This window comes from Podarcis melisellensis (genome assembly GCF_964234715.1).
Source record: "Podarcis melisellensis genome assembly, chromosome: 9".
NCBI classification, from domain to species: domain Eukaryota; kingdom Metazoa; phylum Chordata; class Lepidosauria; order Squamata; family Lacertidae; genus Podarcis; species Podarcis melisellensis.
Genome location: NC_138541.1, coordinates 5,410,358 through 5,435,656, shown reverse-complemented (window position 1 = coordinate 5,435,656; position 25,299 = coordinate 5,410,358). Strand labels below are relative to the sequence as shown.

The following is a 25,299-nucleotide window of genomic DNA, read 5'->3' as shown; positions in this document are numbered from 1 at the left end:
CCAGTCACTGCGAGGCATCCTTTATATTAGTAGTGTTATACTTCTTTATATCCAGCAAATTCAAACGCCGCAGCTCCAAATACAAAAAAGCCCCAAACTTGTAAAAGGTAATAGTCGGAAACCAATTAAGCAGAATTTTAAACAATGCAGATTATAAAACCTTGGTGGTAGCAAGTGGCTAATCAAACGAACAACAGCAGTCATAATGAATCAAACAGACTGCTGTAAAACAGGGGTCAGCAAACCTTTTCAGCAGGGGGCCTGTCCACTGTCCCTCAGACCTTGTGGGGGGCCGGACTATATTTTGAAAAAACAACAACATATGAACGAATTCCTATGCCCCACAAATAACCCAGAGATGCATTTTAAACAAAAGGACACATTCTACTCATGTAAAAACACGCTGATTCCCGGACTGTCCGTGGGCCGATTGAGAAGGCGATTGGGTCGGATCCAGCCCCCGGGCCTTAGTTTGCCTACCCATGCTGTAAAACAACGGGAAATCAACCAACTGCCAATGCCAGTGTCAGATCAAAACTCTCTTTAACTGTATCAGAGGGATTTCTGTAATAGAGAAGATTGTCTGATATATAATACAGGAGAAAAGGTTGTGAAGGGAAACACTGTGGAGGTATGGGTGGGAAGTCAATACATGAAGCTATTTAATTTGAAGTCAGTTTGTAAAAAAATGGCAATTCAATAAAAATTATATTTTTTAAAAAAAGAACTCGGAGGAAACCTGTTTTCGATTTCCAGCAAGGTGACGGGTCAGTAAGGGAAGGGTTCAAAAAAGGAAAGCAATGCAGTCGAAAGGGCCGTGGCAGACGGTCTTGGGTTCAATTTTCAACATCTGCAGGTGGTGCTAGGAAAGACTTTCTGCCTGAAACCCTGGAGAGCCACGAATGGTCAGCGTGAGCAGGACCAAACTAGATGGACCAAGGATCTAACTGGATTTAAGGCAGCTCCCTGGGATTTCTCATCGACACGACTCCTGCTTACCTTGCTAAGGGGACAGAGCTCCAATTCCCCAGGGGGAGAGGCAGGCCGGGGAGACAGTTCCAGAGAACCCTCCTCTGTTTCAAACTCTTCATTTTAGCAAGCTGCCTCTTGAGAAGTTCTGTTTCTAGAACTGCTCACCTCCATGCGCTGGCTTAGACCAAAAGGGAAACCAACGGTCTTATAGACAAAACAGCACTACCAATTTGCATGAGGCCGTCTCTAATCATTCGCAGAGAAGAGGAAGTCCCCACCCCTCAAGCCAAGGTATAATTTCCACCCCCCCAGTTATCAGATTTGACCACGATTTGGTGCAAAGGTGCAAGTTAATTTCTGAAATCCACAAAGATGCAACCTCTGTTCAAATACCAAGCTCTAAAATCATAGAATTGTCGAGTTGGAAGGGATCCCAAGGATCATATAGTACAGCCCCTGCAATGCAGGAATCTCAGCTAAAACATCCATGACAGATGGCCATCCAACCTCATCTTAAAAGCCCCCCATGAAGGCGAGTCCACCACGTCCCAAGGGAGACCCTTCCACTGTCAAACAGCTCTTACCATCAGAAAGTTCTACCTGATGTTTAGTGGGAATCTCCTTTCTTTGGATTTAAGCCATCGGTTCGAGCCCAACTCTCCAGAGCAACAGAAAGCAAGCTTGTTCCCTCTTCCATTTGACAGCCCCTGAGATATTTGAAGATGGCTATCGTATCTCCTCTGTCTCCTCTTTTCCAGGCTAAACAGACCCAACTCCCTCAACTGTTCCTCATAAGGCTTGGTTTCCAGACCCTGGATCATCTTGGTTTCCCTCTTCGTGGGGGAACATGAGAAAATTATTTAATAATAATAATAATAATAATAATAATAATAATAAATATTTATACCCTGCCCTCCCCGGCCAGAGCCGGGCTCAGGGCGGCTAACACCAGTAAAATTACAGTAAAAACATAATAGGGGGAAAACCCAATTTAAAATACAGGTTAAAATGCAATTTAAAATGCAGCCTCATTTTAATAATAGCCCACAGATCAAAACCATAAGGGGAGGGAAACATAAGGGTCAGACTGAGTCCAAACCAAAGGCCAGGCGGAACAGCTCTGTCTTGCAGGCCCTGCGGAAAGATGTCAAGTCCCGCAGGGCCCTGGTCTCTTGTGACAGAGCGTTCCACCAAGTTGGGGCCAGTACTGAAAAGGCCCTGGCCCTAGTTGAGACCAATCTAACCTCCGTGTGACCTGGGACCTCCAAAATGTTGTCATTTGTGGACAACTTACTGCTTAACATGCCAAAACAGGTTTCTAAACAGATTGCAAGCTGTAAAAACCAGTTACACAAACATTTAAGCACCCGCAATTAAAACATGCAGTGAATCCCACTGCAACAGACAAAAGATGGAGAACTTGCGGCACTGCAGTTGCTTCCATACTCCGACACCCACCATCCCTGACAAGATCCATTGGCCATGCTGGCTGGCGCTGATGGGAGTTGGCTTCTAACACTACCTTAGGGCCACAGCAAGTTTCCCATCCCTACAATTAAATGTAAAGGTAAAGGGATCCCTAACCGTTAAGTCCAGTCGCAGACGAATCTGGGGTTGTGATGCTCATCTCGCTTTATTAGCCGAGGGAGCTGGCGTACAGCTTCCGAGTCATGTGGCCAACATGACTAAACCGCTTCTGGCGAACCAGAGCAGCGCACGGAAATGCCATTTACCTTCCCGCCAGAGTGGTACCTATTTATCTACTTGCACTTTGACAGGCTTTTGAACTGCTAGGTTGGCAGGAGCAGGGACCGAGCAACAAGAGCTCACCCCTTCGCGGGGATTCGAACCGCCAACCTTCTGATCAGCAAGCCCTAGGCTCTGTGGTTTAAATGTAGGTGGCAATTAAAACAGAAGAGCCAGGCCAGTATATTGAGGGGATGCCTGCATAATTCGTTAAGACCCTTTATTCTCCTTTCAAACCAATAAGCTGCATTCAAATGTTATTGATATAAAATTGGGTTTGCATGTAAAAAAACAAAACCCGGGGAGTGTGTATAACACAAGGGAGGCTTTTCGGCAGCAGCACTTCGCAAGGAGCTGAAGCTCTGCAACGTGAGATATTTGCTCTCGCTGATCAGGTGTCTGTGGTAAACCATTTCCTCCAACAAGAAAACTCCATGGGCGAAAGGGAAATTCCCAGGGCTGCTGCATGCTGAAGCAACGGGCGGTTGTGGGGTGGAAGCATCTATCGGGGCCACTGGGGATTTTGAGAGGAAACAGAGCAATTTAAAAATATACATTTTGGTTTTTTCAAATGCCAGAAAAGACTTGTGGAAAAGACTGCGTGAGAGTGTGTATGAATGCTCAAAATCAGTGCTCCCCTTCCCCTCTAATAGTCTGACCAAGAAAATGCAAGAATAATGGAAGCCCAGGCTAGAAAATGAATGCAAAATAATTACTCCCTGCTAGTTTTTATCAGCCACGAGGGCAGAGGGCACAGATTGCTGCCCAGTCCGAACCATGCCCTCCTGTTCATGCCCTTGAGCCATGCTAACTGAAACTTAATCAACACAATGGAACTAGGCAGAACTATGGACACCTCTTGAGATTCATCTGCTGCAACAGTAGACTCAAGGTCTTGGTGGAGCCAAGTGATTTAATCTCTAGAATGCTTTGCAAAGAAGCCCCCGTTGATAACTGTGGGCAAAAGGGCCCATGCCACCCAGAAAATTTCTGCTAAGTGGCATTTCTTTGTTGCATTGCCTTCGCTGCCAGTAGGCGCGATATTGAGCACTCCCCAGCGTTTGACTGCATTTGTCTAGTTTTTCTGCAATTGTGTTCAAGCTGTCTCCCGGCTTGTTTCATTGCCCTGAGCTCCAGTACATGCTAAGGCGCTGTGGTCTAAACAACTTAGCTTCTTGGGCTTGCCAATCAGAAGGTCGGCGGTTCAAATCCCCGCAATGGAGTGAGCTCCCGTTGCTCCGTCCCAGCTCCTACCAACCTAGCATTTCAAAAGCACACCAGTGCAAGTAGATAAATAGGTACCGCTGGGGTGGGAAGGTAAACGACGTTTCTGTGTGCTCTGGTTTCTGTCACGGTGTTCTGTTGCACTAGAAGTGATTTAGTCATGCTGGCTGCATGACCCGGAAAGCTGTCTGTGGACAAATGCTGGCTCCCTTGGCCTGAAAGCAAGATGAGCACCGTAACCCCAGTCGCCTTGACTGGACTTAAACGTCCAGGGGTCCTTTACCTTTACCCAGGTGGGCCCTATGAAGCAGGAGAGGACACTTGGGGTGATTGTATCAGTAGCCCAAGCTGCCTGTAAGTCAGCTGGATCCATCAACCTCTGAGGGTGGGCCATATAATAATAAATAATAAATAATAAATAATAATAAATTTTATTTATACACCGCCCTCCCTGGCCAGAGCCGGGCTCAGGGCAGCTAACACCAGTAAAATTACAGCAAAAACATAATAGGGGAAAAAACCCCAATTTAAAATACAGGTTAAAATGCAGCCTCATTTTAAAAGTAGCCCATAGATCAAAACCATAAGGGGAGGGAAACATAAGGGTCAGACTGAGTCTAAACCAAAGGCCCGGCGGAACAGCTCTGTCTTGCAGGCCCTGCAGAAAGATATCAATCCCACAGGGCCCTAGTCTCTTGTGACAGAGCGTTCCACCAAGTCGGGGCCAGTACTGAAAAGGCCCTGGCGCTAGTTGAGACCAATCTAACCACCTTGCAAATTGGGACCTCCAAAGTGTTGTCATTTGTGGACCTTAAGGTTCTCTGTAGGGCACACTGGGAGAGGCGGTCCCGTAGGTACGTGGGTCCTAGGCCGATCTGAATGCCTAAATCTCACCAGGAAGTGATCCAACTATGACAAGTGACTGATGCAACCCCTACCCCACCTCCCACTCTCAGATTATCTTCTGAATAATCTTGAGATCCAGAGTGTGGCCTGCCACAGGAGTCAGGCCAATGACATGTTGGGACCACCATCTTGGCATGGACACTGAAGCCCCTAAGAACCAACACTGGGAGTCCTCAACACCATCTCTGTCAGCTCAGGAAGGGAGACTGCTGGGCAGAGGGGCAGGAGGCAAACCAGCAGAATCCCTAATCTGTCCCAATTACCCTACGCCAAATGCAACAGGAAGTGGACAGGAATCCTGGAAAGAGAGAGAGAGACAGAGGATTTCTGTAGATCACAAAAACTCCCTCAAGTCTGTTCTGATGCTGGACAGAGCACCCAGTTGGGCATAGCTGGGCAATACCAATTCTTCCCTGCTCACCCACCCAGGTCTTGGTAATACAGACCAGGGCAGCCTCCTCATCCACAACCAAATTATGGATAAGGGAGGTCTTATTCAAGACCGACCTGGTGTTCATAAGAGGCAGTCGTAGACTGGAGGACAGGCAGATAGGACGACCCCAATTCCTCTCCCCAATGGAGACCCCCACCTCCCACACTATACTTTCCTTTACCCAGAACCACTATGTTTCAGTGGAATTCAAATTGCCATATGATAAAACCAATATAGAGGAATAAAAGAAGAAGCAATAAATTTGCAGTTAAAAACAGGGCATTAAAATTGCTACAACAGGCAGGACTCTTTTCAGGTGGTTTGTGGTGGGAAGAGGAGAGTGAAGTTTGGGAACCACTGGCCCAATTTATTTATTTTTAAAGCAAGAAACAAGTTTCGAACGGTTAAGCAAGCTCAACCAACGTATGAAAACCAAAACTTCTCTTTGACGCTTCTATTGGCTAGGCTCTCCCTTCTCTATTTTGGAATCAGCAAGGAATCTAAATTTTGCATTGCAAACAGACAACTGTTCGTTAAAGGCTTTTGCAAACGTGAGCAAAGAAAGAAGAACATGGAAATGCTTTAGTTTTGCTTGGTAACAGGGGATTTCCCCCCTGCTTTGAGGAAGTTAAGAAAATAGTCTGAGAATAAGCAATGCAAAGCTCAGTTTGAAGCGAGAGATTCCTGTGATCTCCTGTGGAAACTCAGGCAAAGCAAACCGGTTTTCTGCATGTAAGTTTTCTGCACCTTATTACCAGTTGCAAACAGATCGAGTTATCTCTTCATTCCTTATGCGATTTGCACCCCGCTGACTTATCCGTTAAGTCGCCAGGTTTTGCTCGCAGAATGTCCCAGGTTGATGCAATCTTTATTTATTTGGATCACTTCTATACTGCTTCACTAACAGACACCACTGGGCTTAGAGAGCACAAGAAGGCAGCAGGAACTCCCACCAGTCCCACCCAGATTGGGCAGAGGTCAGGGATGATGGAAGTTGTAGTCTAACAACATTGGGCAAGTGTCAGCTTGGCCACCACTGGCTTTGAAGAGCCGTCTGCCTGATCCCATGTGTTCATGCACACTTGCACCGAGGGCACAATCTTGTACACAATTTGCTGTCCTGTAAAATATACTGATGAGACAACCTTGATGGCAGAAAGTGAGGAGGAATTCAAGAACCTTTTATTGAGGGTGAAAGTGGAGAGCGCAAAATATGGTCTGAAGCTCAACATCAAAAAGACGAAGATCATGGCCACTGATCCCATCACCTCCTGGCAAATAGAAGGGGAAGAAATGGAGGCAGTGAGAGATTTTACTTTCTTGGGCTCCATGATCACTGCAGATAGTGACAGCAGCCACAAAATTAAAAGACGCCTGCTTCTTGGGTGAAAAGCGATGACAAACCTAGACAGAATCTTAAAAAGCAGAGACATCACCTTGCCAACAAAGGTCCATATAGTTAAAGCTATGGTTTTCCCAGTAGTGATGTATGGAAGTGAGAGCTGGATCATAAAGAAGGCTGATTGCTGAAGAATTTATGCTTTTGAATTATGGTGCTGGAGGAGACTCTTGAGAGTCCCATGGACTGCAAGGAGATCAAACCGATCCATTCTGAAGGAAATCAGCCCTGAGTGCTCACTGGAAGGACAGATCCTGAAGCTGAGGCTCAAAGACTTTGGCCACCTCATGAGAAGAGAAGACTCCCTGGAAAAGACCCTGATGTTGGGAAAGATGGAGGGCAGAAGGAGAAGGGGATGACGGAGGATGAGATGGTTAGGCAGTGTTCTCGAAGCTACCAGCATGAGCTTGACCAAACTGTGGGAGGGAGTGGAAGACAGGAGTGCCTGGCGTGCTCTGGTCCATGGGGTCACGAAGAGTCAGACACGACTAAACGACTAAACAACAACAACAACAAAATATATACTGAATCCATGAAATAAGGCTGGTGCTGCAGCTGCTGTCTCGCCGGAGGTGGAGTTGAGAGACTAAGGGTGAAGACTCCCTGCCCGTGCGGGACGAGAAGAACAAGGGGTGTAGGGGGGAGATCTGTAGCTCAGTGGCAAAGAATCCATAGGCATGCAGAAGGTCCTAAGTTCAACCCCCCAACGTCTGAAGGTGGGGCTGGAAGACCCTTACCTGAAACCGTGGAGAGCTGCTGCCAGTCCGTGCAGACAATACTAACTAGAACAAAAGCCTTACTCCTGTGTGTTTCTCAGCTCTGTGCAAGCCTTAAGTGCCCAAATTTCCTGTGCCAATACTGCTTGGCATTACTCAACGTCTATGCAATTCTCGTTTTCTCTCTCTCTCTCTATGTGTGTGTGTGTGTACCTCAGGTTACACAGTGGTACCTCAGGGTAAGTACTTAATTCGTTCCGGAGGTCCGTACTTCACCTGAAACTGTTCCACCACTTTAGCTAATGGGGCCTCTCGCTGCTGCTGTGCCGCCGGAGCCCGATTTCTGTTCTTATCCTGAAGCAAAGTTCTTAACCTGAAGCACTATTTCTGGGTTAGCGGAGTCTGTAACCTGAAGTGTATGTAACCTGAGGTACCACTGTATGTATAAACACATACAGTCGTACCTTGGAAATCGAACGGAATCCATTCCGGAAGTCCATTCGACTTCCAAAACGTTTGAAAACCAAATCGTGGCTTCTGATTGAAGCTCCTGCAGCCAATCAGAAGCTGCAGAAGCCCCTTCGGACGTTCGGGTTCCAAAAGAACGTTCGCTAACCGGAACAATCACTTCCGGGTTTGCGGCATTTAGGAGCCAAAACATTGCAGGGTGTTCAGGATTCAAGGTACAACTGTATAATATGTATGTGGGTGGGTGCCCAGACACCCACCCATGAAATTTAAGGTGTCTTGCGGCACAGAGGCGAAGACTGAGCTGAGAGCAGGAAGTGCCCAATGCAATCGCACCTCGCTCATAAACCCGCCAGACAATTTCACACAACCCACTCTTTCTCAGCTTCCCCCCACCCCCATTTACGACGTGAGAGTAAGAAGGATCTTCTTTTGCAGGGTTGCAGACACGAAGCATTTTGAGGGTATTACGAAACCTCCCTAACTTCATGCATTTATGTAACTTGATGAAGAAACGGTGCCCTGAATATGCTCCTGCGCTCTCTCTCTCTCCCCCCCATCCCTTTTATCTTGTGCGTCATTTCTATTAAGATTGTGAGCCTGCGTGTTGCTTTTCAATCAAGCACCTAAAAAAAAACTTAAGGTGTTGTACAAAGAACAACAACAACAGCAACCCTTTTTTAGTGTCTCCCAACTTATCAAGTACCGGTCAGGCTGCAAGTATACAAAATTTCTGAAGGAGCGACTGGGACCTGGACCAGGACAATGGTGTTCTACGTAGTCCAAACTCTTGGTCCTACGATCGACAGCCAGATCCCTGCGAGAAGGCCCACAAACAGGACCCGGGTGCAACAGAGCTTTCCCTGCTACTGTGTCTTCCACTTTTGTAGGTGCTCCAGAGAAGTGGCAGAACATAGCCATTGGAACTAGTAGCTAGCATCCGACCCAGACTCTGTGTTCATCCTCTGAGTCCCTTCTCCGTGTGCCTCCTCCGTGAGAGGTCAGGAGGGTGGCAACATGAGAACGGGGCCTTTTTTGCAGTGGCTCCCTGTTTGTGGAATGCTCTCCCCAGGGAGGCTCGCCTGGCGCCTTCATTTAGGTGCCAGGCGAAAGTGTTCCTCTTTAACCAGGCCTTGGACTGATTAATAATAATAATAATAATAATAATAATAATTTATTATTTATACCCCGCCCATCTGGGTGGGCCTCCCCAGCCACTCTGGGCGGCTTCCATAGAAACCAAAAATACAGTAAAATATCACACGTTAAAAACTTCCCTGAACAGGGCTGCCTTAAGATGTCTTCTGAATGCCACAGGGCGGGCGCCACTACCGAGAAGGCCCTCTGCCTGGTTCCCTGTAGCTTTGCTTCTCGCAATGAGGGAACCGCCAGAAGGCCCTCGGCACTGGACCTCAGCGTCCGGGCAGAATGATGGGGGTGGAGACGCTCCTTCAGGTATACTGGATCGAGGCCGTTTAGGGCTTTAAAGGTCAGCACCAACACTTTGAATTGTGCTCGGAAACGTACTGGGAGCCAATGTAGGTCTTTCAAGACCGGTGTTATATGGTCTCAGCGGCCGCCCCAGTCACCAGTCTACTGCCTTTTAAATGTGTTTTTGGGAGGGGGTACTGTTTTGTTGTTTCTGTTTTAACTATTTACTTGTGCTTTTACCGTGTATTTTTATCTTGTGAGCTGCCCTGAAATCTTACGATGAAGGGTGGCACATCATCACCATCATTTGTCCAATCCTCTTTCGAAGCCATCCAAGTTGGGGACAATCACCAATTGAAATTATGACACATATCGCAGTACAATCATGTCAGGGAACTGCCATCAGCTCAGAGGCGAGAGGTGGAAGGGCAGTTGTGTTACAGGGAGCCTCCGAAGATCTTGCGAAGCAGTTCTTCCTCTGGCGAGGAGGGAAGCCCCGCCTCCAGTGGGGAAGGGATGCAGGGATCGGAAGATGCTAGAGAGCCGAAACACCGAGCCTGAGCAAAGTGGGGGAGAGGCAAGTCCCCTTTGCCAACGCCCTCTTTGCGCAGTCGGTTTGCGCGCAGAGAGGGGAGGAGAAGAATGGGGGTCAAAAGACTGTTATGCTGGGGAAAGTTTAAGGACTGCCCACTCCCAGATTCTGCTAGCGACTGAGCAGATATGGACTTGAGACGCTCTGCACTGTACAGTGGTAGCTCAGGTTAAGTACTTAATTCGTTCTGGAGGTCCATTCTTAACCTGAAACTGTTCTTAACCTGAAGCACCACTTTAGCTAATGGGGCCTCCTTCTGCCGCCGTGCCGCGGGAGACCATTTCTGTTCTCATCCTGAAGCAAAGTTCTTAACCCGAGGTAATATTTCTGGATTAGTGGAGTCTGTAACCTGAAGCGTATGTAACCCGAGGTACCACTGTAAATGTTTTTGTACAGATAATAAAGCTTGGAAAAGACCGGTGGGAGCCTTGCCTGTTTGCTCTCGAGCAACCACGCCGGCACATAACAAATCACATCTTAGGTGCGTGAATTCAACCATGTGCAGCTGAAAGTGCACAAGGGGAATAGCTTAAAGGTTCAGCCCGACAGCTCTAGGATGCTCTTGTGAGGCCATCTGAATTCTCACGAGATCTTGCGTGAGCGTCCCTGGCCTTCAGGAGCCAGCATGCTGAGCAGGTCTCCCTGCCGATCGGCCCACAAGTAAGGCAGAGAGCTCAAAAGCTTTGTGCCAGCAGTACGGAGCATTCTTTCTCTCTCTCCCCTTCGCCTGCTAGCCAAGGGTTTGGGACTACACAATTTCCACGGATACATGGAACCCTTGGAACTGAACCCCTGTGTAAGATGCATTGTATATTTATATTTTTGCCCTTTCTCCGGAAAGCTCCTGGTGGCATGTCCCAACCAGCCTCCTCCCTGGTGGTTTATTTTCTGATGTCTTTGCATCAGGTCCCCACACAGGACGTTTCTGAATTCAGGGCACACCCGTCTCAAATCCCAATCCTTTCGCCCCTACCTGCTTTTCCTCCTCCAAGCGCAGTCGCTCGTCCTCTTTGCGCCGCTCCTCCTCTCTCTTCTGCTCGAGCTTCTTCCGTTCCTCCCGTTCCGCATCTTCGGCCTTTGGAAATTGGGGAGCAGGGAGAAAAAGCGAGTGTTATTCTCTGGCAGGTTTGCAGGCTAAGTCCACCTACCTGCTACCTAACCACCTAACACACGTACACACATACGTATGTAGGGCATGTGACCCAAGTACATCAGACAGGAGTGGGGAGGGAACCTTTCTCAGTCCAGGGGCCAGATTCCCTTCTGAGCAACCTCCCAAGGGCCGCATTCCATCGGTGGGCGGGGCCAGAGGCAAAAGGAGGCGGGGCCACAAACGTAAATGTGACCTTTGTGCAGAAGGCTAGTCTGTAGGCACACTCACACACCCTCTTCCAACCTCCATCCCAGCAAGAGACACGGCCAGAGTCCAAGGACACATTCCAAAACCACTTGGTGAGACGAGCAGAGCTTGTGATGTGTTTGTGTGTGTGTGGCTTTCAAGGGCCAGGGGAGAAGGACTGGGGGTCCACACCCAGCCCTTGCTTCTCGAACCTTGACCAGAAGATCATCTCCCCCCAGATCAACCTTCTCAGTTGGTTCTTGTAATCAGAAAGCTCTTAGTGGAGCCAACTCTTTGTGCTGCCTAGGTGTTGGCCCACCCGGGGCCTTCTCAGTCGTGGCCCCGTCCCCTTGGCAAAGTACCTCTGCCCCCTCTTTGTTCATTTAATTTTATTTTTTGCATTTATATCCCAATTTTCCTCCAAGGAGCTCAAAGTTGGTGCACACGGTTCCCTTCCTCCCCATTTCATTCTCACAACAAGGCAGGCGAGGCTGAAAGACTGTCGCTGGCCCAAAGGCAGTTTTTTTACCATTGTAACCCGGGCTAATTTCTGCACACACTCATTTCCTTTCATTTCCAGGGGAAATGAGACATGGTCTGACCGTCAGACAAGGGCTTTTCCCACCCGCCTTGCAGAACAGAGTTGCTGCCATGGGCCTTATGCCTGTCTTTTATGAACCGAGTGGAAGACTATGAGACATGGAGGTGGGGAGAATGTGAATTCAGCAGCGCTTCGTTCGTTTTTGGTTGCTAGTTTGCTAATGCTGCAACCATTGTTTCATGGGTTATTTGTGCTGTGATGCTTTGCAAGACTTAGAATACGACTTTTCTGTGGTTGTGCTTCTTTTTTTCAGTTGTCTTGTTAATGGCATTTTAGATAAAGTGATTGTTTTAGTGATGTCCCGTAATGGTTTAACTGAGGATTTGTTAATAATTCTAGATGACATGTTGAAACTGTGGTGTCCTATTAGGCTATTGTTATTCATCTTTTGCGACACACTTTGTGACTCGTGTTGAGTGAAAAGCGACATAGAAATAAATGCATCTAAAGGCAGGCCTGTACGGGGAAGTTTTCCAGGTTTAATTTTTTTATTGTGCTTTCATATTTTGCTGGAAGCAGCCCAGAGTTGCTGGGGCAACTCAATCAGATGGGCAGTATATACCGTATTTTTTGCTCTATAAGACTCACTTTTTCCCTCCTAAAACATAAGGGGAAATGTGTGTGTGTCTTATGGAGCGAATGCAGGCTGCACAGCTATCCCAGAAGCCAGAACAGCAAGAGGGACCACTGCTTTCACTGCGCAGCGATCCCTCTTGCTGTTCTGGCTTCTGAGATTCAGAATAATTTTTTTCTTGTTTTCCTCCTCCAAAAACTAGGTGCGTCTTTTGGTCTGGTGCGTCTTATAGAGCGAAAAATTCAGTAAGAAGAAGAAGAAGAAGAAGAAGAAGAAGAAGAAGAAGAAGAAGAAGAAGAAGAAGGAGAAGTTGTTGTTGAAGTTACTAGCCCAGAGATGGTAAGAAGAGACAACCTTGACCAGAGTGGAATGGCAAATAAAGTTGATGGACTATGCCAAAATGGCAAAATTAACTGGGAAGCTCAGGGATCAAGAAGACAAGAAATTTAAAAAAGAATGGGAAATGTTTATAATGTATATACAGAATCATTGTAAACAGGTCAAAACATTAGCAGGATTTTAAATACACTTGTAATGCAATAGAACGTATAATCTAGGAAGATGAAAACTTGGAGAAGTACTGATATGCAGTTGAAAATAGAATCAATAGGACCCATGGAAGGTTTGGGGGAAAGTCAGGAGATTCAGAGCAATATCGATATTTGGATTTTGTATTGTTTCGTGTTGTATGCTTATATTTTGGAAAAACAAATAAAATTTATTTATTTCAAAATAATAATAATAAATGAAACGAAACGAAACACACTCACAAACCTCTCTCTATCCCCCATCCAGACAAGTATCACATTCCAGCCAGGCAAAAGCAGTTGGGGTGCAAATAAAGGCTTGTGAGGTGTATGCCTTGGAGGGAGTCAAGCAAACTACCGTATTTTTCACTCTATAGGAAGCCATAGCCCCGCGACCCTCTCCCAGCTGGAGAGGTGACGCGCGACTATGGCAGGAGCCTCTCCGCTGCGCCTTTCCGCTTCTCCCCGACTTGCTCTTTGGGGCTGGTGGTGGGCTTCCGCCTGCCAGCCCCAAAGAGCAGGTCGAAAGGAACCTGAAGCCTGGAGAGCGAGAGCTGAAGGTGACTGCATGCACCTTAAACGGCACCTTGTTTTAGAGGGGGAAAACAAAAGCGGCAAAATTCTCCCCCTCTCTGCGCAACGCCTCCTGCCGCTTTGCTGAAGGGGCGCTGGGCAAAGAGGGGGAGAATTTTTTTTCTTGTTTTCCCCCCTCTAAAACAAGGTGCGTCCTATTGTCTGGTGCGTCCTATAGAGCGAAAAATACGGTAGGTCCATGAAGGGGGAATCCTGCAGGGCTGCGATTGGCCTGCAAGCCTGAAGTTCCTTATCCCTACTTTGCAAACTCTGGAGAACACTCACCTCCCGCTGAGCCTTCCTGGCTTGCTTCTCCTCTAGCTTCCGCTGTTTCTTTGCTCCAACCTTCCCAGAAAACTGAGATTCAGCCGCTTCGGCTCCATCGTTCTCCTCTGCATAAGGATATTAAATGATTAAGAAGAGAAAATGAAAAAGTAACGAGAGAGAGCCCATTATCAAAGGGATCGCACAACAGGGGGCCAACTTGGTTGGCTTCTACCTGTCTTTCAGGAAACTTCTTAAGTCTTCCCTGGGGGCTGGGACGTGATGATATTCGTGCACGAAAGATTCTGATTTTAGGCTATTTATATAGGATAGTTATAAATTGTTCATCTGTTTCGCTGAATATTTATTGCCGGCTCCTGAGAGAACCTTTTGAGTCAGTTGGAGGGGAATCTATCTTAACACAAAAAAATTTGGCGTTAGGGCTGGGCGATACCTGGTTTTTGACATCATGATGTATCACCAGCTAAACATTGCAAAAAATAACAATATGGCATAATGTCTAAAATAAGGATTGGGCTATGCAGAGGCCTTGGCCAGCTTCATGGTTTTCCCTGCACCATGATTTCTGCATAGTGCACACATGCACATCATGATTTGCGATATATGGCAGGGTCAGAAATGATGAAACCCCTATCACAATATGGACTTCAAACTGGTTTTGGATATTGATGTATCACCCAACCCTAATCAGATGATGGACAGAGAGAATGACCTGAATGAGGAGGCAAAGATTAAGGACGCCAAGAAACGATAACTCTTGAACATACTTGGCAATTGGGAAGAGGACACCAAGGTTTAACTAATAAACTTTACTCCTTATCAGTTGTGAGCTGGCTGTGGAGTGGGAGGGCTGGAAAAGAAGGCTGGCTGCATTGGGAGGAGTCTGAACCCGGTTCAGAACAGGTTGTGGCTTCTCCAACTAGAGGGGTTCATATTCTGAACCCCCAGTTCTGAAATATGCCCACATCACTATAGGAAACCTGCCCTGTTGCGACGACTACTGGCGTCCAATGAGCCTGGTTCTGTGTTCTTGTTTCTGTTCAGAGATTCTGGTAGCTGCAACACAGGGCCAAAGGAGACCCTAAGGCAATGTGTGGCTTAAGTGTGTGTGTGTGTGTGTGTGTGTGTGTGTTGGGGTGTGTGTGTATTTGCTCCTGCACGAAGGGTGCATTCAAGTGTGATCCTGACTCTTGCAGGGTCCGTGTGTGAGGGACTCTCCCTCTTACTGTTGCCACTCTCATCAGATGACCCCATAACACAATCAAAAAGTTAGGCTACCACTTACTCCCAGATGAGATCTTGGTGTAACACTAAACTGTGGTTTAACATCCACAAGCCTTCTCTGTCCTCTCCTCCCACAGAACAGTTGCGAGGAGGAGGATGGAAGCGCCTGCTTCCATTTTCAACTGACCAACGTTTGCTATATCCGAACCAGGATCTGAAGTTAAACTATGGTTTATCCAGCTGTAAACCATGGTTTAGGCAAGGGTCAAGGTTTGACAAGCTGCTGACACTAGGGAAATTTGTGGCTTAGTGTATGTGTGTTTGTGTATTTGCTCCTGAATGAAGGGTTCATCCAGGTGTGATCCTGACTCTTGCGACGATGAGGAGGATGGAAGCGCTTGCTTCCATTTTCAACTAACCAAAGTTTGCTACATCCGAACCAGGATCTGAAGTTATTTTTAACCAAGGTTTATCCAGCTGTAAACCATGGTTTAGGCAAGATACAAAGTCTGACAAGCTGCTGCCAGGGGACGGGGTGGTGGGAAGCTTCCAATCTCCTTGTTGCAACCGTAAGGGAGGAGCGTACAAGCCCAAAGGTAATTACATTTTTTGCTCTATAACACTCACTTTTTCCCTCCTAAAAAGTAAGGGGAAATGTGTGTGCGTCTTATGGAGCGAATGCAGGCTGCGCAGCTATCCCAGAAGCCAGAACAGCAAGAGGGATGGCTGCTTTCACTGCGCAGCGATCCCTCTTGCTCTTCTGGCTTCTGAGATTCAGAATATTTTTTTTCTTGTTTTCCTCCTCCAAAACCTAGGTGCGTCTTGTGGTCTGGTGCGTCTTATAGAGCGAAAAATACGGTATGTAGCACGAAACTACAGGTGGGGAAGTGAACTTCCAGATGTTGTAGATTCCCCAGCAGGCATGGTCAATGACCAAGGATGATGGAAACTGCACTCCAAAAATATCACGAGAGACACAGGTTTCCCATACGTGCATAATAATAATATTAATAATAATTTTATTATTTATAACCCGCCCATCTGGCTGGGTTTCCTCAGCCACTCTGGACGGCTCCCAACAGAACACTGAAGACAGAATAAAATTCCAAAGATTAAAAACTTCCCTAAACAACTGTTCCTTATGAACTAGGTCAAAATATTTTTTATGTTGCGATGTATCTGGCAATATCAAGCAGCCATGGTCAAAAAGTAGGGAGCCAACTTATGGCATTGGCCTGGTCAGCGGGCAAGTGACTCAAGCCTAATGCAGCCTCGACTCAGTCCCTGATGGTGAACTCCTTCGCTGAACTGAAAGATTCAACACAAGCAGTGCCGTACCTCCGAGATTACTTCAATGGGTTTGGTAATTTGACAGAAATTATAAGCAGCCTGGCCTGAAAACATCAAAAGCGCTTTTTTCTTATTTCACTCTTTTTGAAATGCCTTCGCACTTCAAAGAGACCCACCCCAAGTTGAAAAGTTCAGAGCTGTCAATTTACCATCTGGGCGCCGCTAAAACGCAATCGTGAATTCAGCAGGCGCACGGTTCGTGCAGATCAAAGGCGAGGCTCTGCCACTTTCAAAGTGGAAAAGCACAGACCCCTTTCAAAGAGGGGAGGCAGCCTCGCACGCTTTTTATGTGCTACCAATTTCACAGCAAACAAAGCACCTTCCGTTCCAGCGGTTGTGCAAGTTCCCACCAACAGAATTGTTCCGGGCTGTGTGGCAAGCTGGCAGCAGTGGCAAGGACTTCTCAGTGTGGAATTACCAACATAACCTATGGCTCCTGATCTACCTTAACCCATGGCTCTCTCACCTAGGAACTTCTCTCACTGACTTTATGTATATGCTGGGAGCCACCATCTCCCATCTCTGGAGCAGGGAAATCTTTTTTTCCAGCCCGAGGGCCGCAATTCCATTGGAGGAACACTTCCAGGGGCCACAAGGCAGGGTGAAGGAAGGAATATGTGCCTTTAAAGCCCTAAACGGCCTCGGTCCAGTATACCTGAAGGAGCGTCTCCACCTCCAACATTCTGCCCAGGCGCTGAGGACCAGCGCTGAGGGCCTTCTGGTGGTTCCCTCACTGTGAGAAGCCAAGTTACAGGGAACCAGGCAGAGGGCCTTCTTGGTAGTGGCACCCGCCCTGTGGAACGCCCTCCCATCAGATGTCAAAGAGAAAAATAATTACCAAACTTTTAGAAGACATCTGAAGACAGCCTTGTTTAGGGAAGCTTTTAATGTTTAATAGGTTATTGTATTTTAGTGTTCTGTTGGAAGTCGCCCAGAGTGGCTGAGGAAACCCAGCAAAATGGGTGGGGTATAAATAAATAATAATAATAATAATAATTTAAAATGTAGCTTTCTACGGTAGGCCATTTTGAACCCACTTTCCCATGTACCCTCTCTATCTTCCACCCAGAGAAACAAGAAGCATGGCCAGGGCTCAAGGGCACTTTCCAGCCAGGCAAAACCACCCAAGGAGGATGTGAGGCAAAGCAGGTGAGGGGGTGTGGCTGAGGAGAATTGCAAGAGCAAAACACAGAGATATGGAAGGCTACATTTGGTCCCCCAGGTCTGAAATTCCCCATCCGTTTCCTATCCCACATGCAAACTCCGGCATAGATTATAGCCTGCTACACAGTTGTGGCCAAACCAGAAAATGGCCCCAGTGCTATCTGAAAGCTGCCTGTTTTTAGATGATCTATCATGAATCTGGAGGTGATATTCCTAGAATACTGCTATTCGTCAGCTGGCTCAGCTGCTTTCGTTTTCCAGATTTAGTGCTGTTTGCAATTTTACTGGCATAGTAATAATAATAATAATAATAAATTTTATTTATACCCCGCCCTCCCCAGCCAGAGCCGAGCTCAGGGTGGCTAACACCAATAAAATCACAGTAAAAACATAATAGGAAAAAAACAACAATTTAAAATACAGGTTAAAATGCAATTTAAAATGCAGCCTCATTTTAAAAGTAGCCGATAGATCAAGACCATAAGGGGAGGAAAACATCAGGGTCAGACTGAGTCCAATCCAAAGGCCAGGCGGAACAGCTCTGTCTTGGAGGCCCTGTGGATAGATGTCAAGTCCCGCAGGGCCCTAGTCTCTTGTGACAGAGCGTTCCACCAAGTCGGGGCCAGTACTGAAAAGGCCCTGGCCCGAGTTGAGACCAATCTAATCACCATGTGACCTGGGACCTCCAAAATGTTGTCATTTGTGGACCTTAAGGTCCTCCGCGGGGCATACCAGGAGAGATGGTCCTGTAGGTACATGGGTCCTAGGCCGCATAGTAAAACAGTGAGCACGTAATGTTAAACCAAACCATGGTTTAGTGTGAACAACCAAGAATGCGGAGACGCAAGGGTGGAAATCGCAGCCGCTGCCACGCTACCCAGAGCTGAGCCACCGTTTGGGCTTAGTGTTATGTCCAAACTTGGGTTCATGCAAACCACAAGCCTGCATTTAGATGTTCATGCTAAGCCAAACCATGGCTTTAGTCTCAGCAGGATGGCAACACAAGGGGAAGAGCAAAGAGGCTGCAATTTCTGCTCTGAGTACTCCGACCTTTGCTTGTTTGCACTTGGTCACGATTTGACTTGCAGTTAGTGTCCAATCTGGATCACTGTACAGTGGTACCTCAGGTTACTTACGCTTCAGGTTACAGACTCCATTAACCCAGAAATAGCGCTTCAGGTTAAGAACTTTGCTTCAGGATGAGAACAGAAATCGTGCTCCGGTGGTGCCGCGGTAGCAGGAGGCCCCATTAGCTAATGTGGTGCTTCAGGTTAAGAACAGTTTCACGTTAAGAATGGACCTCTGGAACGAATTAAGTTCTTAACCAGAGGTACCACTGTAGTTTGATCTGTTCTGAAACCCCCATAATTCCATAATTGCGTAAATGGCTACCCTAACCCACCCATGGATATTGGCAGCGGCGCTTAGCAGTTGGACAGCTAACTTCGGTCTTAGACCAAGGCTGTCGGACTCTAGGAGCAGCTAGATTTGCCATAGTTCTGTCTCAACCCTGAATGACAGCCACCATGTTAACTCGAGCGTGCCTATTTTTCATATCGGCAATTCATGGAGGAGGGGATTAATTTGTGTTGTGACCTTCAGGAGTCTTGGTCATTAAAACCTTTCATGGAAAGCTACTTTTAGGTTTTGTGTATGTGCCGGTGTGGTGTAGTGGCTAAGAGCAGTGGACTCGTAATCTGGTGAACGGGGTTCTCGTCTCTGCTCCTCCACATGCAGCTGCTGGGACCTCCGGAATGAATCAAGTACAGTGGTGCTCCGCAAGACAAATGCCTCGCAAGACGGAAAACCCGCTAGACGAAAGGGTTTTCCGTTTTGGAGGTGCTTCGCAAAACGAATTTCCTATGGGCTTGTTTCGCAAGACGAAAATGTCTTGCGAGTTCCTGCGGGGTTTTTTTCCTCCCCCCCCCATTCCCCAAGCCGCTAAGCCGCTTATCAGCTGATCCGCTAAGCCGCTTATCAGCTGATCCGCTAAGCCGCTTATCAGCTGATCCGCTAAGCCCGCTAAGAGCGCTAATCCGCTAATGGGCTTGCTTCGCAAGACGAAAAAACCGCAAGACGAAGAGACTCGCGGAACGGATTCTTTTCGTCTTGCGAGGCACCACTGTACTCAACCCGAGGTACCACTGTACTTTTAGTGTTTTTTAACTGCTGTGGTGCATTGTCTTGGATCCTCAAAAAGTGGGCTGTAAATGCTAGAAATAAACAGACATTTGTGAAGCGAGAACATGGGTCCTAGTGGGCCACTGTGGATGGAGATGGGATGCGGGATGAGATTGGTCGAACAGACTCTTCAAACAGCCAAAAACTAATCTGACAAGGAGAAGCTGCTTGCATCAGTTACCTTCTGCCGCATCCTCTGCCTGCTGCGAGCGTCTCTGAACCAGCACCCGGTTCCCCAGGTTCCTCCGACGCCGGGGCATCCCCTCTCCCCGCTCACTGGTGTGGGGTTGAGGCCTGCCAGCTGCCACAACGGCCGCCACATTCTGCTGGTGCTCCTCATCACCTAGAGAAAGGGGACATCTTTGATTGTGTCTCCACCACAGCTAGATTATTCAGAACCCAGTCTTTTGGTTCAGTACTATTACTAAGGAATTTGTGCACAAAATGCTTTTGAAAAGAATGTAACGGGGCACCCTAAGCATGGAGTTAAATGCGTACTGAACTCATGGCTCAATGGCACCACCCACAGGACACACAGCTCAATCCTACGCAGGTCTACTTAGAAGCAAGTCCCACTGCGTTCAGACGACTGTGCGTAGCAGGTGTGGCAAATCCTGCGGCCAGATGTTGTGGAACGACTGCATCCAACGTCATCAAGGCCATTGGCCTTGCTGGCTGGGGCTGATGGGAGTTGGGAGTCCACGAACCTCACGGGTCAGGGGGTAAACAGGTTCATCTCTTCTGCTGTACAGGATTGCAACCCAAATGCCGCAGAAAGCATTGCTTAGCAGAGATCGAGACGGCGATGCATCTGAAAATCTGATTTCCCCTGCTAGTTGCAACTCTACAAACAGGAAAACCAATGGCAGAGCTGACATGTTAAGTATTCAGTAAAGGTAAAGGGACCCCTGACCATTAGGTCCAGTTGTGGCCAACTCTGGGGTTGCGGCGCTCATCTCGCTTTATTGGCCGAGGGAGCCGACGTACAGCTTCCGGGTCATGTGGCCAGCATGACTAAGCCGCTTCTGGCAAACTAGAGCAGCGCACAGAAACAGAAACGCCGTTTACCTTCCCACCAGAGCAGTACCTATTTATCTACTTGCACTTTGACGTACTTTCGAACTGCTAGGTTGGCAGGGGCAGAGACCGAACAACAGGAGCTCACCCCGTCGCGGGGATTTGAACCGCCGACCTTCTGATCAGCAAGTCCTAGGCTCTGTGGTTTAACCCACAGTGCCACCCGCCAGGAATTTTGAAATATGCCCTGAGGTTTCTCAGAGTTTTATGCTCTTGGAGAAAGTCAGGATATCCCAAGGAACAAATTGCAACAGTGCTTTCAGACCTAGAGTGGTATTTAAAGTGTTTTTTCGGTTAGCACAAGGACTTCCATTTACTTCCAAAACAGATTTTGGGGGCACACAGGGAGAAAAGGGGTGCAGTTCTGGCGTGCAGCCAAACGTCCTTGCACTGATGGAACCAGCACAATGAATCCTGCCTCTACTTGCTGGAGTAATATTTACAAGACACTTTGAACCGGCCCCATCAGAAGGCAAGGTGGGTCTTGCATGCCTCATCTCTTGTGAGAAGTACTCCTACTACTACTACTACTAATAATAAATACATAAATAAAGGAGTGCTGCAGTCAGGTGATTTTTAGACTCATGAATTAAGGTTCTTAAGGGAAGAGGTAAAGGTAAAGGTACCCCTGCCCGTACGGGCCAGTCTTGCCAGACTCTAGGGTTGTGCGCTCATCTCACTCTAGAGGCCGGGAGCCAGCGCCGTCCGAAGACACTTCCGGGTCACGTGGCCAGCGTGACGACGCTGCTCCGGTGAACCGGCACCAGAGCAGCGCACGGAAACGCCGTTTACCTTCCCGCTATAAACCGGTACCTATTTATCTACTTGCACTTAAGGGTGCTTTCGAACTGCTAGGTGGGCAGGAGCTGGGACCGAACGACGGGAGCTCACCCCGCTGCGGGGATTCGAACCGCTGACCATGCGATCGGCAAGTCCTAGGCGCTAAGGTTTTACCCACAGCGCCACCCGCATCCCATTAAGGGGACAGGAGGGGGGCTCTTTTAGGTAGCAGCATGTATTACTTTGCTTATTTCAAAACATGCGGCAGGAAAACCTGTTGCAGCACATCCATGACTGTGTGGGTCTGAGGAAGTGGAAAATGTCTTTTTCCTTGTGCCCTGAATGATCAGCCACACAAAGTTCATCTGAGCAAAGTAATGGTTTCTACAGCAAAATGATTTCTCTTCTCCCAGGCCTCTGGCTAATTAAATATGGCCTTAATTAAATGTGTGGGTGGGGGTATTTTGTTGGTTTGTTACTATGGTTTGTGTTTTTATATTGTAAACCACCCTGTGATCGTCAGATGAAGGGCAGTATTGAAATAATAATAATAATAATAATAATAATAATAATAATAATAATAGGATTAGGAGTACAGTTGCTGCATATTCATTCTGTCTGTAAAAAAACCCACATAATTTTATTACCTATTTTTTCTGATGTTTTACAATTTGTTGTTCAGTTAATATTCAGCTTTGTTGGCCGTTGGGCACACTATAAAAGGACTGATAGTAAAAAAAAACCCCTGCTAGAATTGGATATTAAAATGGAATGAAAATGGTAGCCCCAGAGTGAACTTCCAACTCGGACAAAACTACAGAAATTTCTGTGTGCAAATTATTTATCTAAGAAAATAGTCCTTCACACTGCCAGGATGTGGATAAAGGACCCACATGATTTTTTAAATTTTATTTTGCATGTGCTTCATTGAAATATCCAAATAAGAACAGCAACATAGAAACTTTGTTGGCTTGCCGCTGCTCCCCCCATCACAAAGTTTTACTGAACGCTCCTGCAGCCTTGATGCTAAATCAAAAAGGGGAGAGAGAAGATGCTACCGCCAAGACACATCGTATAAGACCCGCCTGCACTATGTAAAGAGTGTAAAGATGGAGAGTCAGGGTTGTGTGAAAGTACAGAATTGTCCAAGACACACAGAGTTGTGCAATTGTGCAGTTATCTTTTCCCCCCTGCTGCACCACATCCTGCGACACCTCAGATTCAAATACAGTACCCAACTCAGCCTTCCTCGGCTTGCGAAATGTCAAGTCTGCTGACGTGGGTGATGCCTGAGACGTCATTAATGATCTGCCTTGAAGTGCCATGCAGAAAGGATGTCAGACGTATAGTAACCCCCGCAGAAATGACCAGAAGTCACTTCTGGCCTCTGTGCACAGAGTTCAAACACCGAGTGCCTGGTATGGTGCACCTCTTTATGGTTCAGGGTGCAATTGCTTAAAAAGGCTCATCTCGGGACAACAGGAGAAGATGATCTAAATACAGTGGTGCCTCGCAAGACGAAATTAATTCGTTCCGTGAGGTTCTTCGTATAGCTTTTTTTCGTCTTGCGAAGCAAGCCCATTGACAGCTTAGCGGATTAACGCTATTAGCTGTTTAGCGGCTTTTAGTGATCAGCTGTTAAGCAGCTTATCAGCGGATCAGCTGATAAGCGGCTTAGGAAAAGGGGGGGAGGGAAAAAACCCGCAGGAACTCACAAGACATTTTCGTCTTGCGAAGCAAGCCCATAAAGAAATTCGTTTTGCGAAGCGCCTCCAAAACGGAAAACCCTTTCGTCTAGCGGGTTTTCCTTCTTGCAAGGCGTTTGTCTTGCGGGGCACCACTGTACCTGATTGATGTGCTCTCAAATACAGCAGAACCCAAAGCGCATGAATGTGTGTATCTAATAAGGGTGGTTATTTTTTAATTTCTGGTGAGCACTGCCAGCACAGCTAAAGCACAGTAAGACATGCAGCTGTGATTATATCCACTGCACGCTTATAGGCTACGGTGGGGGCACTGTAACTGCAAGCACAAGCAAAAACTGAGGTGGCAGCCACAGCCAACATTTTGCATTGATCTGGATTAAAGTTGTTGCACGTGCCAAGGAATCACTCCTTAAATGCTGAATATCGACAATCAGAAGTCTGGGGCCAGGAAAAGTTCCCCCATCTCGTTTGTTTGTGCCTCCTCAAAAATGTGACGCTGAAATTACCTCCAGGGTAGCAATGAAGGAAAGGCACTCTGCACATGGTTAGAGGCACTCTTTCCAGGGGGCAAGAGACACAGGGTGTGCAAAAAACAGATTCTGGCACAGCCTACCTAGGTCAGCAATGCCAGAAAAATGGGACCGTAAGTCAGTGGTAGAGTATAGGCTTTATCCAAAGAAGCCAAGCTTCTCCAGCTAAGTCCAGGAACAACTCCTGCTCATTATCCAGGCGCTGTTGCCAACGTGGCGCTCTCCAGATGCTACCAGACTCCCAAAGCCCAGGGGCTCCTGGCTAGCAACTAGGGATGGCAGAAGCTGCAGTCTGCCAACATTAGGCAGACACCACAGCACTTACCCCTATAAGGTATCAGACTACTAGGCAGATTTTGTTGTTATCTTGTAATTTTACGTTGTGAAGCACACAGAGATCTTCAGATGATGGGTGGTATACAAATTTAATAAATAATAAATAATAATAATAATAATAATAATAATAATAATGTAATGGGCCGACTCCATCCTGTATGAGGCACCTTTGTTCTGGCAAAATACAGGACAGGGCGGGGCGAGTGGTGCACGATTTTATTTTATTTTTTAAAAAATCTGCCGCTGAAAAAAAGCAATCCATTACAATCTGTTGCATACTAACAGGATGGCCTTAACTTGGCAGAGAGAGGAGACCTGAAATGCAGGACAAAACTCATTGATACAGCACACAGCATTCGGTAGCAGAAGCAATAATAGTAACAAAAATAATCAGTGCTTTTTTTTGCTGGAGGGGGGATGCAGGGGTCCACATCCCCCTAAACATGTTGTGAATCTAAGTTTGGCCTCATTGAGCGGCAGTGTTTCAATATGAGTAGGAAAATGAAAGTAACTCTAAATATATAATTTTTAGAAAAAAGCACTGATGATGATAATAATAATAATAATAATAATGAAAATAATAATACGTAGCCACCCATCTTACTGGGTTGCACCAGGAAGTGAAAAGCAGCCTCTGGGCCTGGGGAATGGGTATTAGTCATGAGGTTGGGAAGAAAGGAAGAGGCACTCGGCACATGCTCAGAGGCAGTCTTATTTAGACACCCACCCCAAAGGGACAAAGCTCTTAAAGATGTCAAATATAATATTATAGATATTATTTATACTATATTATTTTATACTACATTATTACATTATAATAAATACTATAATATATAATATAATACAATACAATATAACATAATATAATATAATATAATATAATATACGTATTAGGACTCCCCCCCATAGACTTCTCTTTCCCACAACCTTCCCCCCCCCGTCTTTCCAAGCAGGTGGGAGATTCCGCGCCCCCCCCTTGCGGACCAGGTAGAGAACTCTCCCCCCCCGCGTCCTACCCGCGCGCGCCTGTCCCCTGACGCGGCTGACGAAGACGAGAAGCGCCGCCAGCAGCGCCGCCGCCAAGACGTAAAGCACCGGGTCCATCTTCGCCTCGCAAGCTCCGCCCCTTTTGGCCGCGCCCCTCCCTCCGACGCCGAGAGGAGCC

At 47.1% G+C, this 25,299-nt stretch overlaps 1 protein-coding gene across 1 annotated transcript in view; it reads right to left on the bottom strand.

Moving 5' to 3' along the window:
- The window catches only part of DDRGK1 (DDRGK domain containing 1), a 37,612-nt gene extending 12,313 nt beyond the window's left edge, over positions 1-25,299 (bottom strand). Inside the window, exons 1-4 of the mRNA XM_081925328.1 lie at positions 25,151-25,299; positions 19,887-20,048; positions 13,787-13,893; positions 10,861-10,962 (exon numbers count right to left, since the gene is read on the bottom strand). Coding sequence (XP_081781454.1) covers positions 10,861-10,962; positions 13,787-13,893; positions 19,887-20,048; positions 25,151-25,238 — 459 coding nt within the window. The 5' untranslated portion in view covers positions 25,239-25,299. The remainder of the gene's footprint in view (positions 1-10,860; positions 10,963-13,786; positions 13,894-19,886; positions 20,049-25,150) is intronic.